We start from the raw sequence: 18,446 nt of genomic DNA, 5'->3' as shown, positions 1-18,446 counted from the left end.
GTGCCTGCCCTTATACTGTATATTTTAAATTCCCTGCCCTGGAGCTCAAGACCACCCCTCCATACATCATACATACATCACAGAAAGGGCGGTCTACAGCAGAAATCTGAGTGGTTTATCTCCTGTCTGGCAGGTTACTTGATTGGATACCCTGGGGAGCCTGGCCAGTCTTTTGTAATGATAAATACTTAGTTCCTGAGACAGGTCACAGGCACACCCTATTCAAACACAGACATACCCTTAAGACAGGATTTGTGAAGGAAAAGAGAGTGGGGAGGCTTTTCCATTTTCCTTTGACCTTGCAGAGAAAACATTTGGTCAATTTGGGAATCAAAAATGGTTTCAGGTCCGTCTTCCTGTGCTGCTGTATGTACGTGCTTGGTTGGTACATTTATTATATATCTAAGACCTTAAAATTCTTATCACAATAGGTTACTTCTTCTAATGCGTAAGAAAGATATGGCTTTAAAAGCTATGCAGGAAAGGTAATGTTTGTATGCATTGTGTTTGAAAATCTGTGTAGAAAAGCTTGCATTAGGCAAGAGAGGTTTGTCTCTAGGTAAATACAGCAAAGAGAGTGTTTAAGGATAACTGATGACTCATCACAGGAAAAACTGTCTCACAGAAGGAAGGTGAAACCTGAGAACTCAGCTTAAGTTAGCAATGGAGAGCTAGCAGCAGCAGTAGTGGCTAAGCTCAGCAATGGTGAACAAACAAACAGATTGTTTAGGTCAGGATCTCTCTCAGACTAGAGAGAGGAAGGTTTAGTGAACTATAAAGGTAAAGGTACCCCTGCCCGTACGGGCCAGTCTTGACAGACTCTAGGGTTGTGCGCTCATCTCACTCTAGAGGCCGGGAGCCAGCGCTGTCCGCAGACACTTATTAAGGGCTAAAAAGACTGAACTGCACTGCTTGCTTAAGAGCAATGTGTTACAAACAAATGTTTATAAAATATGAAGTAACCATTTTAAGACTTGTCGTGGTGGAGAGCAAATTCATTTCTACTCTACACAAGGTCCAAATCAGGGATTCTACTTGCTACAACTCTTAACATCCACTCCTTCACAATGGCCAAACCAGATGGCCAAAAAGCAGAACTACCAGCAACTGGTATTCAGACAGTGGAAGTCAACATAACTGAGCCCCTGCCCTCCTTTACCTCCGGCCAACTCCTTTCTCCTCTTCTCTTAGAACTCTCAAAGTATCACAGCTCAGAAAGCTCTCACACCACTTTTGTTTAATGTGTGGTCTTATTCCATCCTTGGAATAAGAACCCCCCAGGTTAGGAAATACAGCATTAATGTTGGGAAATCTCTGCCATACAGCATTGGTGGAGTAGACTCCACCAATAATTTTGAGTGCACTTTGGTTAGATACAACCCTCATTTACAATAACCATGAATTATACCCATGACTAGATGCAAGTCAGCAGCACCAGATGACCCCATTTGACTAGGCGCTGGGGTGGATTTCACTCTGCACCTTGCAGAGTCAGGCCCAGGCTGCCACAGGGCCCAGAACTGGCAGCAGCAACAAGCAGCTCCGGCTCACCCAGACCTACCCATTGCTACCCGACCACCGCACTTACTTGACTTGGGTTAGTGTGTTGACTGCCTTGTGTAGGTGTGTAGCGTGAAAGCTCCCCGTGATCCTTCTGGGACTGGAAAGGGTTAGTTTAACCTCCAGTTTGTTAGTAAAACTGAATTACTGTGTTACAAAATGATGCATGTCTAAAAAGTGTGTCACCAACATGAGCAGTTTGGAAAGCTCTGCTATAATGAATGCTAAAATGGTAATAAGTTGCCACAGATAGCATCCAGAATCCTGAGCATTAACAGGATTTTGCAACTGAAATATAGAAACGTTTACATTGGGACCAGTTTTATTAACACTTTAGTACTACTTAATCCAACTTAGTAGTTGGGGCACTTAAAAAAAGGCCTTTCAGGTGTGGAATGGGGAGATAATCTAGGTATTGCGCATACCCTTTTAATAGTGATAAAAGATAAAAATATTGAGTAGCTAAAATGCTGCATTCAAACTTTTTAAAATGAAAGGTTTCAGCTCTTTAATAATCTGTATAAATGGCTTTTCAAATACAAGTGGCATTTATATACAAATATGGAATATAAACAAAATTACACACTGAAACACAGAGTTGTGCTAGCAGAAAATATCAAAGTAGAAATGATAGGAAATGTTTTTTAAAAAACAAAAAACAGGTGTTCCTGAACTAACCCTCTCCCCCCCCCCCATTTTTTTTTACAGTAACCCGTTTGTAAATGCTAAGGGGTTCACATATGCGGAGCCCAGCCAAGGTACATCTGGCACAGAAAGTTTTCATCTGTTGCATCTTGAATGAGATGGTGAACATGTCCTTCAATTGACAAAGGCAGGCCCTTTACTCTATTCCTGTTTTTAATCACACCCTGAAGTCGCTGATCTATATCCAAAACATGGGTCTTGGCCTGAAAGCAAGCAAACAATAGTCAAGCTGACGAAAGGGTGGCATTAATAGACTAGAAGGTAATCTTTTAGTAGCAGCAGTTACATCTGTCCCCCACCTGAAAGTTGCATTAATAGCTATTTTTATTAATTACTGCCAGGCATTCCTCTCTTCCAGTTACTCATATTGACTTGCACTCCACTTCAGATATTCCGCTCAAAAAGGGAACTTGTAAACTAAGCAAATGTAATTTGCATAATTTATTGGTACATCAAGGCTGCATGCACACCATACATTTAAAGCACATGGACTCCCTAAAGAATCCTAGGAAATGTAGTTAAGGGTGCTGGGAATTGTAGCTCTATAAGGGGTAGACTACCAGGATTATTGTGAAGGGGGGAGTCATGTATCTTAAATGTACGATGTGTATGTAGCCCAAGTGTGGGACTCCGTAGCACAGAATCTGAATTTTTGGTACACAATTTGAATTAACTGTCCCGTCTGTATTTAAGGTGTCCCCACCCCCACCAAGTCACCTTTTCATTGACAATTTCTCCAGTTTCATTCACAAGGGTTTTTGTATTGCCTCTGACTGGTTTACTCCATTCCACAAGAGGATCGTGGAGAAAAGTCTTCAAAACACTAGATGACATATAAACAAAGGAAAGTTAACGGTTCAAGACAATTCATTTAGTTGCAGTTGTAGTTTCGGTGGGAAAGAAACATCATTTATACATCTTTCAACTTTTGCAATTCTAAATCATTACACAAACAGAACTTTCTTGTTGTTGTTACTTACACCTCACTCTTCCTTCAAAATGCTCACAGCATCTTGCATGTACCGTATTGGCCCAAATATAAGCCGCACCCCCCCCCCAACCCTGAAAAGTTAAAGTGCGGCTAGGAATTTATAGTGGTTAAATAGTTCACATTGTAAAGTTAGATAGCATATGAAGTTTTTCACATCTGTTGTTGTACCTCATTAGTGGTTCTCTCTGATCACGCATGAGTCTCAGTGTAACTTCACAAGCTCTTCGGAAGAGACCTTCCGTCCCCATTGGACCCATACCATTGACCATGTTATGTGTAAGGCGAAATGGAACAATCTCCGGAAAATCAAACATTTCTCCCTTCAAAAGAAAATAATTCATTGTAGGATTTCGTAAGACTACCCTTCTCATGTGGTGCACATTAACTGTTGCATAAGATTGTAATTCCAACGAAACTTAACCAACCAATACACTACTGTAAATTTAATATTGTTATGTAAAATCTGAAAGGCAAACAGATACTTTGAATGATCTCATATACATATAGTTATAGTTGACGTCTTTATATTTTGCTTTTTGCTTTGTCATGATCTTCTCTGAGCATAATGAACAGGTAAAAGCTATATAAAGCGACTGTTTGCTAGCAACTGATTTGGTCGTTGGATGCCAAAACGAAATATTTTTGGCATCATATACCGTATTTTTCGCCCCATAGGACGCACCAAGTTTTTTTTTGGGGGGGGGGGAATAAAGAAAAAAAATTTATTTCCCCCCCAGGCGCTTGTGGGGCCGGCAGTGGGGAGAAGCGCTCTTCTCCCCGCCGCCCACCTTCAGACCAGGTCCGGGGACAGCGGGAAGACGTGCTGCGCCTCCCAGCTGTCTCCGGAGCTTGCGGGGCTGGCAGCAGGGAGAAGCATGCGTCTCCCCGCCGTCAGCCTCCAAACCACATTGGGAGACAGCGGGATGGCGGCGTTCCGCCTCCCCGCTGTCCCCCGACCTTGTGGGGCTGGCGCTGGGGCTCTCCTGAAGCCTGGAGAGCGAGAGGGGTCGGTGCGCACCGACCCTTCTCGCTCTCCAGGCTTCAGCGAAAGCCTGCATTCGCCCCATAGGACGCACACACATTTCCCCTTCATTTTTGAGGGGGAAAAGTGTGTCCTATAGGGCGAATAATACGGTGATGCTAAGTTCTGAAGTGAAGTTTGCCTTAAACATTTACAGGAGTACCTCAAGCAGACGCCACAGAAATATATTCATGACGTAACTTCCAACATAATCCTTTAGTTTGTCAAGTGTTCAGCTGTGCAACTTCTTTGAACCGTGCAACGTCATTTGAAAAGGAAAATTGTTTTCAATTACTTGAGACAATGGAAGTGTTTTAGTTTCTCACCTTATTGAACAGGCAGTTGAAATCCACATGCACACAGTCACCTGTTAAGGAATCAAACAGAATATTTTCTCCATGACGATCACCAAGCCCTAGTATGTACCCTACCATTGACATCACTGCAGTGGAACGACAATAGGCTGATCTGCTGCTGTACCTAGAAAGAAGAAATACCATAGAAGCACATGGTTATTTGGGCCTTCTTCCCCTTATACTTAAATGTTTCTGATCACAGCAAAGAAACCAAGATCCCATTCATCATCCCTATGATGAATAAACTTATTGCCTTCACAGCTTCTGCTACATTACAACTGGCTCTCTTTTTAACCCTTGGCATGACAGCAACATAAATGCAATAGTAAAGGGCAACAAACTGACCAGGAAGTAGGATCAGGGAATTTCCTCAGAAACCATTCATGAAAAATTGGAGGGTGCCGGGGAAGCAGAGTTTCTTTGTAAACTTTCAGTTTTTCCGACAGAGGTGCTGTTTTTGGAAGCATACATTGACGTAGCTCTTTTCCTGTCATGTAGACACCTATGAAAGAAAAATCAGTTAGACACAGTAAGCTAATGCTATACAGTTAAACTAGTCAGCGATGGTAGGTTGAGTAAACACTGAGGCTACATTTGCACCTTTTGATAGGCCATAAGCCACAGCTTTCAGTGAACAAGCGAATCACACCTGCTTTGTTCCTTCCCTGCTCCTCCCCAAACACATGCGGAGGAAGCAAAGCAAGGTCCCTGGCTTAGCTTGAACGTTTAAACCAGGGGTCTGTTGGGGAAAACGCCCCCGGGGAAGGGTGCCAACTTCCTGAGCCACTGGGGCTTCTCTCCGGTGGTCACTCTCTGGCTGGAATTCTCCCTCAGTCCAGAGAGACCGGTGATAAGCGACCCCTCCCTCCTGAGAGGAGCACACTCGCCTTCTTCTGGCATCTCATCACAGAAGAAAGAGACAGTCCGTAGTCTACTCAACTACTTTATTTAGACTGTACAAACATGACTGCTCTCCTGAGCAGCATAACACAAGAGTCTCCGACTCGACTCAAGCTTCAACTCAGAAGCGAAAGTAACACTCAGTCACTCTCCGGTTACAATGAGAAAAGGCAGAGACTTCCTGTCTCACGCTCAGAGACATCACATGATGTCAACAATGCAGCTGCTGCTCGCAGCTGGTGGGAACTGAAATCCCAAGTCGTGGCTTGTTTTGCTCAAACCACAATAGGTAAGCCAGGAACAAACCATGGCTTATTATCATGGTTTGGTTTGGAGTAAAGCAAATATGATCCCTGATCTGGGCACAACCGTAAACAAAGTATTGTAGTTGGTTTTTGTTCAGCAGTAGTAGGGAGGAAAAAAGTAGGCACACTTTGATGTGTAGCAAGCTATAGTTTATTGCTTACCATTATGTGAAAACACAGCCGCTTTATACTAATCAGAGCATGGGAGACCAACATGACATATTTTGAAGGATTGTGTAACATTCCACACCCTCCCTTCCACATCTTCTGTTGTCACTCACAGACATATATTTTTTCCCCATTTAAAAAGGGCTTTTGTTTCCTACCTTTCTCTCTGTATAATTTGATCAGGATATTTCTTAAGCCAGCAGTGTTGTTCACCCATTCAATTATTCCACATTCTTCATTCAGAGGAATAACAGCGTAGGTTCGGATGTGGAGTTCTCTCCTCCGTGACTCTGCATCCTTTCTTAAGCACTATGGAAGAAACATATCATCAACCATAAGACCAATGCCATATATACCATATAAATAAAATCTCTCTCTCTCTCTCTCTCTCTCTCTCTCTCTCTCTCTCACACACACACACACACACACACACACACACACCTATCTTTCATCCCCTTCCAGCTATTCCATGCTATTCTCTCTTCTGCCAAAAAGGGCATACAGTGGTGCCCCACAAGACGAATGCCTCCCAAGACGAAAAACTCGCTAGACGAAAGGGTTTTCCGTTTTTTGAGTCATTCCGCAAGACGAATTTCCCTATGGACTTGCTTTGCAAGACGAAATGTCTTGCGAGTTCTTGCGAGTTTGTTTCCTTTTTCTTAAAGCCGCTAAGCCATTAATAGCCGCTAAGCCGTTAATAGCCGCTAAGCCGCTAATAGCCGTGCTTCGCAAGACGAAAAAACCGCAAGACGAAGAGACTCGCGGAACGGATTAATTTCGTCTTGCGAGGCACCACTGTACATAGTTGGTGATCTAAAGTAGTGTGAAGTAGGCAGCAGCAATTCATGGAGGCTAACTAAATATAACCCTATACAGCTTAAGAAACCACCAGCACATACCCAATGTCACATTTGAAAAGGACCTTAGCTGAAATATTTGCTGGACTCTGGCAATGGCTGGGATCCATCCCATAGTTCTTTATTATAGTTGTACAAATAAGAAAAATAGTATGTACAGTATCTCAAACTGTTTAGTTACTTGTATCAGCATCTGCCTTCCTCAGTAACGGTTGGCATATCAGATGATTGCTGTGAGCCAAGAGTTGTCAGAGTGGTCAGGATGGTATGTGACATCAGAGGATGAGGTTTTTTTTTTTTTTTTTTGGCATTTTCAGAAAAGGAAAGCTAGATAGAAATTAAGTGTTGCCTTCTAGACTAAGCCCATGGGGTATTAAGAGTTATGAAAACAGATCCAGAAGTTTCACTTTCTTCTCATAACCTTGGATCAAACACTTGCTCTGTAGAAAAAAATATCAATGTCTGTAAGGTTGTGGCTACTGGAATTAAAATGGTCAAGATTGCTCATTTATGGTTTGGATGCTTCTTTTATGCATATGTACATGCATGCAGACGTCGATGCCTAACAATGAAGAATTCTCAGTACAGTCGTACCTTGGAAGTTGAACGGAATCTGTTCCGGAAGTCCGTTCGACTTCCAAAATGTTCGAAAACCAAAACGCAGCTTCTGATTGGCTGCAGTAAACCCCGCTGGACGTTCGGGTTCCAAAGAATGTTTGCAAACCGGAACACTCACATTTGGGAGGCAAAACATCCAAGTACCAAAGTGTTCGGGATCCAAGGTACAACTGTACTGCAAAAGTAAATAGTCTGGAGGAGGGTTCCTGAATAAATATCATAAATGGTCGCTATAGTTGATATAGCAAACAGTATATTGTATTGTTTCAAGTCTCTTCTTTTTGTGAATAAAATTTTATTTCTTTATTAATTCATGATTTTGGGGGGGGGGGGCAATTAACGAGGCAATACTCCTACAAAGCCCCAATGGAAAGTAAGGGGGTGAAAAGGTTAGTCGGACTGCCAATATCCAGCTTTGCAAAACACACTTAAAGAGTGAAAGAACCTTATTTATCAGGGAATTGAACTCCATGAGTCGACAGTCCTTTCTTAGGTCATCTTTTGGCTTGCACATCATGATATAGGACTTCCCATCTGAACCATTTAAAGTAATCTTCTTGGGCTTCTGAAGAGAGGAAAGGATTTCAACCTAAAGAAAGACAGCAACAATTTAGCATGAAAAAAAAATGCTTAATGTATTCTCTTGCTAAAATCTACACCTAATCCAAATCATCTTAAAACTTTACATTGGTTCATAAATGTATACTGATTATCCAGACAAGCTCCTCAGGCCTCCAGTTCATCCTTCCCCTTATCAAAGACCCTTTCCCCTCTATTTCTTTTCTGCTATTCACTTCTGCAGCCAAGTATTTTACTGTATGTTAAAGAGCTAACTTGCATCAATATATATTTAAACACAGAACCTTAATACTCACTGTGTCACCAAAGCCAGCAATGTAAGGCCAACACCCAGGAAAAGGATCATGATTCAAATGTGTGCCAGGAGCCGAAGGCAGAGTAGGTATCATCACCGATTGCAAAGGAATAAGGATTTCACTAAATGTCTGCTCCTCTATCAGCTTTTTGAGACTTTTGAAATGAATGTTCATGCTTAATGTGGAGGTGCTCCCATCAACCTGGGAAAAAAGTTAATGCACACTACTCAAAGGATAAGGTAAATACTTAAAAGATACTGACACTCTTAACAGTTTCCATTTACAACTTTTATTTCACAAGTTAGGAATATTTCCAATTCTTCCCTCCCTTTTGTGAAATGGGACTGAACTTCATCTCCACAAACTATGTTCAGGGGAGTTCCTTGTGTCAGAGCTAACCTCAATGCAATAATTAAACTGTGCAAGGACAACCAAGCAAACAGCTGAATTTATTTATTTTTTTAGTCAGTACAACAATACGCATAGCCAGTGCTTTTTTTCTGAGGGGATAAAGGGGTACGCATACCCCTAAACATTTTGTGAATCTTTTGTCCATTTGCTGTATTTATTTCCCCCGATTTGAACTATAAAATGGTGATTTACTCAAAATAAGAGTACCCCCCAACAATTTTTTTTAGAAAAAAGCACTGAGCATAGCTGATCAAAGACCTCTTAATACCAAAGTGTGCTTATTTATCAATTATGTCTTTATTAAAACCAATAAAGTTACTGAAAATCTGATCACTTTGAAATGATGATTTTGAAGCCTCGGGGATATGTAACCTAGCATTTTCATCTTTATAAATCGTCTTAGGCAGCAATCCTAACCCTATCCACTCCTAAGTAAGTCCCATTGGGTTAAATAGGGTTTACTATCAAGCAAATGGGCTTAGGATTGAAACTAAATTATTATCTTCAAGTGTCAAGTAGCATGATAATAATGTTGTAGGTAAAGTCCAACAGTATCTATCTCCCAGCAGAACTGACACCGTTGATGGAATAAATTCTGCAGCACCTGTCCTGCAGCAGCACCCCATATCTGCTCCAGGAAGTTGGGGCCTCCTCCAGAAAAAAACATCAGATTGTACATTCTTGTTTCACCAAGTAGAAGAATCCTTTAAATCTGATTAGCAACGCTAAACTATGGGAAAGGAGCAACTTCTCTGCGGAATAAACTTTACCGATTTGTTACACAGCTCTAGGAGTTTATCTGTCAGGCGAGCTGCATCCCCTATAAACTTTCCCAGAGATGCCTTCATGTGAATAGCTTTGTTGAGGATTTCCTTGCATCTGTTCACACGCATTGCGTAGGAGGACTACAAAAAAGAAAGAGTTCATTTCAAATATCTCTGTATCACTCTTCAATTCAAAAGTTCCCAGGGTGGTTTTACAACAACACCACAGGACGTCAGTTTAGAACAATTAAAGGCAGCACTAAAAACCAGCACAGCAGAAATAGTAAGCTATAGATGTTAAAAGACTGGGAAAACCAAAATTTATTTGCCTGACATCTTAAAAACACTAACATAGGCCCCAGATGAGCCCTCATGAGATGCAAATATTACGTATGAGTGAGACAACATGGCTTCAAATAAGGGCCTATGAGGATGGTTATAAAGCAGCTAAGCAGATCCGTGCTAGCTCAATGTCTAGAAGGGTGATTGCCTGGGATAAAAAAAATTAAAATAAATGAAGTCGACCTATCATGCAGTTTCAAAATACTCAGAATAACTGACCTAACTGCAGCTTCCTCTGCTTTTAGTTAAGAAAATGATATTTGATTAGAAAATTAAAGAGGGACTGGAAATCTAGTATATTAAAACCACTGTGCATGAGGGACCCTTTAAAGAAAGCGGCAACTCCACACACACAAAATTTGCTTATGTATCTGAAAAATGAACTGGCTATTCTGTTTGGAGACAGAAAGCTAAAAACAGAGAGAGAGAGAGAGAGAGAGAGAGAGAGAGAGAGAGATGCAACTGTATTTATCAAGTTACCTTGGATACAGCAGTCATCATCCACATTGCCTGTTGAGGGTAAGTTACAAAAACCTTCGCAATGATTGCCATAAGAACAACAAAGACATCATCATGGGAGTGGCAGATTCGGGAAATCAGCTGAGAGAAAGCCGTCAAAAACTGGTAAGGAGCCAAAAGTTGGGTGTGCTCTGTAATCGCCTTGTTGATTTTAGCCAAGTCGTTTTTCATTTGTGCACGATCATGGCGACTACCTAGATGATAAGATGTAAAACAATCCTTATTTTGCTATGAGGATCTGGAAAATCTTCACTGATATTTACTTTTCAAGGATCATGGCACATATCATAAAGTCAATACCAATTCACTTCTGGTCACTCCAACTGGACCATCCAGGTCCAGAATACAGAAACTAATGCAATTAGTATATTAAAAAAAATGTCTCTAGATAATGTAGAAACAGTGTTTTTTTTAATATAAAAAATTCCTACCTTTGTCACATTCATATGCTTTAGCTCCGAAGTCAAGCCACAGAGATAACATTCTTGGCATCGACTGGTAGATGAACTGATTTCCGAAATGTAAGGATCTGAAAGTAAAATGCTGACATGTAATCTTTAATAGGAAAATTGTAAATGATATAAACGGTTCTTTAATCCCATAACCCATACTAAGGCTGTGTACACACTCCTACTAAATCAACACAACCCCAAGCCATCTGCTACATAGTGACAGATATTTAATGTACATAACCAAATATAGCTAAGTGCACCAACTGAACAGCAACTGTGCCTTCTAACCTTCCAAAGTGAATAACAATATATTTAATCAGTTCTCCCTGTTTTTCCATCTTGTTTTCTGTTACTGTAGGCATCACTTTATCATAGTATTTGGCAAGGTAGAAGTGTCCATTCTCCCATTCTGGCAAGTAAGTAGTAACATCCTGGAGGGAAAAAATGGGAAGGGAGTTAGAAATGAATAGTTAGAATTAAGAATCTTCGGTTGTACCAGTGCAACTGAGCTTCCCTTCCTCCTTCCCTCTTGTAGTCGCCTAGAACGCCAAAAAAGTATTTCCAGAAGGTCAAGGTTATGTCTTATGGAGCTACAGTGGACGACAGGGAGAGGGGAGTATCATCCGAAAACCGGGAACCTTGCATGAGGGGTGGAAAATTCCTCCATCCCAATATTAGGTGACTCCCTCACCCCAATCCACTGTACCCCACAGTGTTTGGACACCTCTGCCAGCATTTTTTTTAGAGGTGCAGAGGACTGGCAGTGGGGAAGAGCAGAAATGAAAACTGGACTGTGCATATTGCATTCAATTTGCATAATGCTGGATATAATTCCTCACTCAGTCAGTTATGTTTGAACAATGTCCTACAAAGTACAAGTTAGAAAAAATACACAAATAACTAAAAAGCAATATCATATAATTCAACACGCCTTTACTACATCTCTGCATGTTACAATATAGTACGTAAATGCTCTAAGTTTAAGGTAAAGGTAAAGGTACCCCTGCCCGTATGGGCCAGTCTTGCCAGACTCTGGGGTTGTGCGCCCATCTCACTTAAGAGGCCGGGGGCCAGCGCTGTCCGGAGACACTTCCGGGTCACGTGGCCAGCGTGACATCGCTGCTCTGGCGAGCCAGAGCCGCACACGGAAACACCGTTTACGTTCCCGCTAGAAAGCGGTCCCTATTTATCTACTTGCACCCGAAGGTGCTTTCGAACTGCTAGGTTGGCAGGCGCTGGGACCGAGCAACGGGAGCGCACCCCGCCGCGGGGATTCGAACCACCGACCTTTCGATCGGCAAGTCCTAGGCGCTGAGGCTTTTACCCACAGCGCCACCCGACTCTAAGTTTAGTGCTTACCTTATATTTTTTCATTACGGCATTACTCTCAAAGTTGGCCGTTTCTTCCATAAATCTTCCCACTAGCAACAGGGCTTGCCCATGAATAAGTTTACTTTTAGGGTCAGGTGGTACTTGGTTATCTGGAAAACATAAGTCAACCCCCTTCTGAAGAATGATAAGACCTTGGTGAGCGTCCCCCTAAAAAAGAAAAACCATTATCATAAGTTAGCATTCATTTTCTGAACTTTACAACGCGGGAACCCTGTAAATAAATCATGGCCCAGAGTGTTACAGGTATGTGCCCATAAATTCACATATAGAAGAAGCCTCACTTATTTATTTCCAACTTGTACACCTTTCTATAAAATGTTCTGTTTGCTCCACGCATTTATGCACGGAGGAATACACTCTTGCTTTGGGGGATTGTCTTCAGCTGTACAAAGGCAGAGCTTCAGTGGCAGAGCTTCAACGCTGCTTCAGCAGCAACCATCCTCGGCTGAACCTTAAATAAGGATGCAGTTGCATTTCAGCAGCTGGCTCCATCTCTGGAAAGAGGAGATGCTTCATTTTAAAAGAAGACCAGTCTGCTTTAGCAGTCAACAGCTCTGATGGAGTGGAGGAGACTGTGAGCTTCTGAGCAGGAGTCAGATGATGACATCACAACCACTGTGGACCACTGGCACAACAGACTTGTGTATGTACTTCTGGTGTATTATATCCATCTGGGGCTGGCCTAGAGGGCAATTCCCTCACCTTTTCTGAACCCCCAGCCTCACCCACTGACAAAGAAGAGTCCAACCCTGGTGTCATGACAGCAGGCTTTATTCTATTTAACTTCCTTACCTTGGACCACAGCCACTTTGCTCTTTCTACATATAGCTCAGATAACTTGGATTCACCAGCATTGAGGAGGGCATTATATGCTGTTTGGTGATGACCCGCTTTCCGGGCGACTCGAGCGCTTTGGAGCCAACATTCTCCCATCTGCTCACTGTAACCCTTTCTGTAAAAATATAAACTAAGTTAAAAAAAAAAAATTCAAAGGAACTGCTTGTGAAAGGTACCAAAGATGCCAAATCTAGAATAGGTACCAATAGGTACCAAAGATGCCGAGTCTAGAAGCAGTTCCACAAATTTAGCCAATCTTAAAAGACGATTGTTCATGCTACCTGTTAGCTATCAAGCCTCATTCAAGCTACTGGTTTAAAATAAAGCTTTGGTTCCTGTGCATCTTCCCCTATGAGTCATCCTATTCATCAGTGTTCTACCTACTACATAGTATTATTTACATGGTGACTTGCAACATGACATTATATTTGATAGCTTTAACATTAAGACACTCTGGATCATTCTCACCCTGCAAAGCTGCCTCTAGGTCTAGCTAGGAACACAAATGTCTGCATTACAAGCAATGTGAATAAATACATCTTACTTAGGATCAGTAGACTCAGGACATACTGAAAAATTACGGCCCAATTTGGTGTAACAGACCTAAGGTTCCAATCCTCACTCAACCATGAAGCTTCATTTTCACTTCATATGTAGTTGCAAAGCTTAAATGAAATAGCCACACCTTGGACACACCCAAGCTTCTTTCAACAGATATGCTTGTGTGTTTTAGAAGGAATTGGTAGTGGGATTCTTTTTGTTTAAATATGACATTTCAATCAATTTTAGCCAATATCTCACTTGGAGAGAGCAGAAACTCAAGTTTCAGGATAGAAAGCACACAAAATAAGCCTGGTTTCACCTTTTAGTGAGGCTGAGCAAAGCCCGTCTAAGTGCCAGGATGGGCTCTTTCGCCCTGTACGAGTTCTGCGTCATTTCTATGCGAGCACACCAGTTCAGAGAATCTTTACCATAATCACTATCAGGTTGCTGAAGGATTGATCCAATGCTGTGCTCCAACTCACACAACATGTGTAGCCTGCAGTTAAACAAAACAAAATCAGCTTGATAAGCAACACAGTGCCATGTGTTTTCATTCTGTTTCACTGTCTGCATGAACAATTCCCTCAGTAATCTAACAAGAACCCCTTCTGGCAGTGGTATGCATAGTCTCCTGTACGCACAAGAGAACTACTGATACACTTTGGTGTCTGGACATCCTGAAATGACCTGGAAGACCTAGCACAAGCAACCTGGGATTACCAGATACAAATCTCAGATCTAGAAGATCTCTGTATCAGGGTCGGGGAACCTGTGGCCTTCCTGATGTTCATGGATTACAACTCCCATCAGTCTAAACCAGCATGAACAACGGGCAAGAATGCTGGGATCTGTAGTCCAACAACATCTGGAGGAGCACAGGTTCTCAACTCCTACACTAGATGGTTCTATGCAAAGCCTCTTTCTCTGTGTCCCTGTAAAGCAGATGGGGATGGAAGGACTAATACTATTAATCCACCCCAGAGATGGATTACACCCCATACACCAAGATGTATTCAAAGCACACTGAATGCTCAAAATACACAATGTGAATTTATCATCAGGATGCCAAATGGAAAAATCCTGCTAACATTTTGCTTCCCCTGCCACAACTGTAGTGTAAGGAAGATGCCTAAAAACTAGTGCAATCTCGCGAGAAATCTCATATCCTTTCCTCTTCTCCAGAAGTTATGATAAAAGTGAAAGCTTTCGGGAGGGGAAAAATTGCGACTTTCATCTTCTCCAGCCACTGCCTAGGCTAGCTGGAGCTGATGTGAGTTGTAGTACAAGCAACATTTGGAGGGCACCAGGTTGGCTACCTCTCCTTTTGACCACTGCCATGGCACCAATAAGGTTTTTAAAATGCATGGGTAAATTTTCTATGTTGGAATGCTTGCCTTGCATGAAGCAGGAACAAGATGGGTAAGAAAAAGCCTAGTTATCCCAAATGAGCACTGTCAAAAATGTGCATGATGGTTTCAGCAAAAAATGCCCCCCAGTGCACGAAATGAAAGGCTAAACTAGTATCTGACGCTTCGAGACACTGAACATGCAAAATGGAAGCTGCACCTGATAATATATTCGTAACCTCGCTGATATGACCCCCTTTCAAAACTCGCTGCCGAAAGAGGAACTATCTGCTCCGCTCGAACAACTTTCAAAGTTTCATAGAACCGGGTAGCATCTTTCTTTTTGGCCGAGAGTAACAGCTGTCCAAGCCTAACACTCCATGTATTTGACTTTTCATCTAAAAGAAAGAAAGAAAGTAAAAAGCACTTTTTCATTTCAATGTAATCCAGCGACACAATACAGATTATTATTATTATTTTACTGTAGATCTGATATTTGCTTAAATTAAAAATTTATCCAGCATCAGCGTAATAAATACCATCTTGGCATTTGTTCTAAATAGCTACCTGCAGCTATGTAATTTTCCAGAGAATCCCACTGTGTCAGTTTCCAGGCGGCCTCCACTCTGTACATGTTTAATTCAGAAGTCCATTCAGGCCTAGGAAGGTAAAAAGCAAACTTAGGTCAGTACACGGAATACAGAGAAAGACAAAGACAAAGACAAAGACACACACACACACACACACAGAGAGAGAGAGAGAGAGAGAGAGAGAGAATTATTCAAGCTGCTCCTTTGTGTGATTTTTTTCTGTAGGAATTGAATCCAATTGTCCTTCTGCTGAAGGGAAGGGTTTCCACCAGACATCTGGTTACCACCATGAGAACAGGCTGCTCAATAAGATGAGCTGGTCTGATCCAACAGGACTCTAACTTGTGTCCTAATGGCTTTTAAGTCTTCGCCTGCAGTTCTTTAACAGTGGTTTGGCCCCATTAACCTGAGTTGCTGCTAATGAAAGTTCCCTCCTATCTATGAAAACAGCCATGTATCTTGGTTAAGAGGGAATCCTGATTATGGCTGCGAAGAGACAGCAGCATCAAAGGAGGGGAGGAGCATGCAACCTCACCGTTCCTATTCTTCTTTTGTTTATAGGCAGAGGCATGGTGCCCTTCTCCTTTTTTCCTATTTGGAAATGGGATACAGTCGTACATTGGAAGTCGAATGGCATCTGTTCCAGAAGTCAGTTCGACTTCCAAAACATTTGGAAACCAAAGCATGGCCTGCGGCCAATCAGAAGCTGCAGAAGCCCCGTCAGACGTTCCAGTTCCAAAGAACGTTCGCAAACTGGAACACTCTCGGGTTTGCCAGGTTTGGGAGCCAAAACGTCCGAGTACCAAGGCGTTCAGGATCCAAGGTACTAGATACTTGGTCAGGAACACATTTCTCAAAAAGGCATTTCTGGGAAGACAGTGGGAGCGGCAAGAACAAGTCTCCCTGCTGGCAAACTAGATGCACACACCAGACCTTGCTCCCTGAATGATTCACAGACTATTCCCCATGTAATACTGTGCAGAGATATGGATGGTTCCCTAGAACCTCTGCCATGTGAGGTTTCTTAACTTACTTCAGGGTCTGGTTTGCATTCACTAAAGTAGGTTGGCGACTACTAAATCCACGGTTGAGGGAAACAACAGTAAAGAGGTGGGAAGAGAATGAGTATTTCAGCTAACTAGCATTATATCTGCACCAGACCCTTAGAGGTTAGCATATAAAGCTTTCCATCATTTGAGCAATGGAACATATTTTATATTTTATAACAAAGAACATATCAGTCATATTACCTCTTTGCAAGTACTCCATTCACTTGAGTGATTACAGTAGACAACTGACCAAGACCTAACATAGACTTCACCACACCGTGATAATGAATTATCTAGAAGTGAGGAAAGAAAAACCACATTTGTATTTTACATTTGTATCTCTCCTGGAGTTGAAGCAAGCAAACGTGGTCCCCATTCCTCTTTTTTTATCCTTACAGCCAACCTGAGGAGGCAAGTTATGCTGAGAGAGAGTGACTGGCCCAACATCACCCAGTGAATTACATGGTTCGATTTAAATCTAGGACTTCCTAGCCACCACCCCACACTGGCTTTTTCTTTACAAAGAACAAAGTTATAGATTCCCTGCCTCAAGAGGCTTCCGTCCAGGGAATTGCATAAGGGAGACATTAGAGCAAGTGGAGACAGGAGAAAACGGGAAGAATGCATGATTGTTGTAGTTAGTTTACAATGGCTACGAATTTAGGCTTGGATGCCGAAAAAGGTAGAGGAGCTAAGCATTGACTTGATTTTTACTATGGTTCTCCAGTGACAAACAAAGCTACAAAATATACAGTGGTACCTCAGGTTAAGTACTTAATTAGTTCCGGGGGTCTGTTCTTAACCTGAAACTATTCTTAACCTGAAGCACCACTTTAGCTAATGGGGCCTCCTGCTGTCGCTGCGCTGCCGGAGCACAATTTCTGTTCTCATCCTGAAGCAAAGTTCTTAACCTGAAGCACTATTTCTGGGTTAGCAGAGTCTGTAACCTGAAGCGTATGTAACCTGAAGCGTATGTAACCTGAGGTACCACTGTAGGCCTGTTGTGTCATTCTCTAGAATACATACTAAATCAGATGCAACTGCATTGCTTATTATTGTTTTTCCTCACCTGTAGCTGTACAGGTGGAGAAAGCCAAAAGGAATGAGGAAGACATATAGGCTTTACCTGGTCAGGCTCCATCTGCATTGCCCTGTCATAGCAAGCTGTGGCATCTCTCAACAAGCCAATACTTTCGTGTTCCAGGATCTGTTCTTTGAGGGATGGCTCTGCCTTCCGTATTGCACTCACTCCTTCTACGCCATCTGGCTCATGCATAGCTGCATACAATTTCTTTGTGTGAACAGGAAAAAAATAATCGTCATTGGGAAGCATTCTGGCCAGCCAAATAAACCACAACTTAAAAGCTTTGCGAACAATTTCCGTAGGTTGCATTCAATGGTACGTTTCCAAGCACAATTCAAAGTGTTGGTGCTGACCTTTAAAGTCCTAAACGGCCTTGGTCCAGTATACCTGAAGGAGTGTCTCCACTCCCACTGTTCAGCACGGACACTGAGGTCCTCCTCTGAAGATCCTCTGCTGGTTCCCTCACTGTGAGAAGCAAAGTTACAAGGAACCAGGCAGAGGGCCTTTTTGGAAGCAGCGCCCGCCCTGTGGAACACCCTCTCTTCAGATGTCAAGGAAATAAATACTATATAACTTTTAGAAGACATCTGAAGGCAGCCCTGTTTCGGGAAGTTTTTAATGTTTGACGTTGTTGCTTTTTTATTATTGTTATTGGTGTTCTGTTGGGAGCCACCCAGAGTGGCTGGGGAAACCCAGCCAGATGGGCGGGGTATAAATAAATTATTATTATTATTATTTCTTCTTCACAGGTATCATGATAC

The 18,446-nt window shown here is 42.2% G+C and overlaps 1 protein-coding gene across 4 annotated transcripts in view; it reads right to left on the bottom strand.

Moving 5' to 3' along the window:
* Positions 1–2,039: 2,039 nt before the first annotated feature.
* Positions 2,040–18,446, bottom strand: part of ATR (ATR checkpoint kinase) — a 53,224-nt gene continuing 36,817 nt past the window's right edge. For all 4 annotated transcript variants that reach the window (XM_028731201.2, XM_028731203.2, XM_028731200.2 and 1 more), the window contains 19 exons: positions 17,728–17,892; positions 16,803–16,894; positions 15,530–15,621; positions 15,183–15,360; positions 13,936–14,112; positions 13,029–13,188; positions 12,204–12,383; positions 11,133–11,275; positions 10,824–10,921; positions 10,354–10,586; positions 9,538–9,672; positions 8,357–8,557; positions 7,927–8,070; positions 6,165–6,315; positions 4,979–5,135; positions 4,604–4,757; positions 3,425–3,576; positions 2,983–3,088; positions 2,040–2,468 (listed from right to left, as the gene is read on the bottom strand). In XM_028731201.2, coding sequence (XP_028587034.2) covers positions 2,295–2,468; positions 2,983–3,088; positions 3,425–3,576; positions 4,604–4,757; positions 4,979–5,135; positions 6,165–6,315; positions 7,927–8,070; positions 8,357–8,557; positions 9,538–9,672; positions 10,354–10,586; positions 10,824–10,921; positions 11,133–11,275; positions 12,204–12,383; positions 13,029–13,188; positions 13,936–14,112; positions 15,183–15,360; positions 15,530–15,621; positions 16,803–16,894; positions 17,728–17,892 — 2,892 coding nt within the window. In that variant the 3' untranslated portion in view covers positions 2,040–2,294. The remainder of the gene's footprint in view (positions 2,469–2,982; positions 3,089–3,424; positions 3,577–4,603; positions 4,758–4,978; positions 5,136–6,164; positions 6,316–7,926; positions 8,071–8,356; positions 8,558–9,537; positions 9,673–10,353; positions 10,587–10,823; positions 10,922–11,132; positions 11,276–12,203; positions 12,384–13,028; positions 13,189–13,935; positions 14,113–15,182; positions 15,361–15,529; positions 15,622–16,802; positions 16,895–17,727; positions 17,893–18,446) is intronic.

This window comes from Podarcis muralis, chromosome 6 (genome assembly GCF_964188315.1).
Source record: "Podarcis muralis chromosome 6, rPodMur119.hap1.1, whole genome shotgun sequence".
NCBI lineage: Eukaryota > Metazoa > Chordata > Lepidosauria > Squamata > Lacertidae > Podarcis > Podarcis muralis.
The sequence above is the reverse complement of the archived record's forward strand: the minus strand, read 5'-3'. Positions and strand labels throughout refer to the sequence as shown.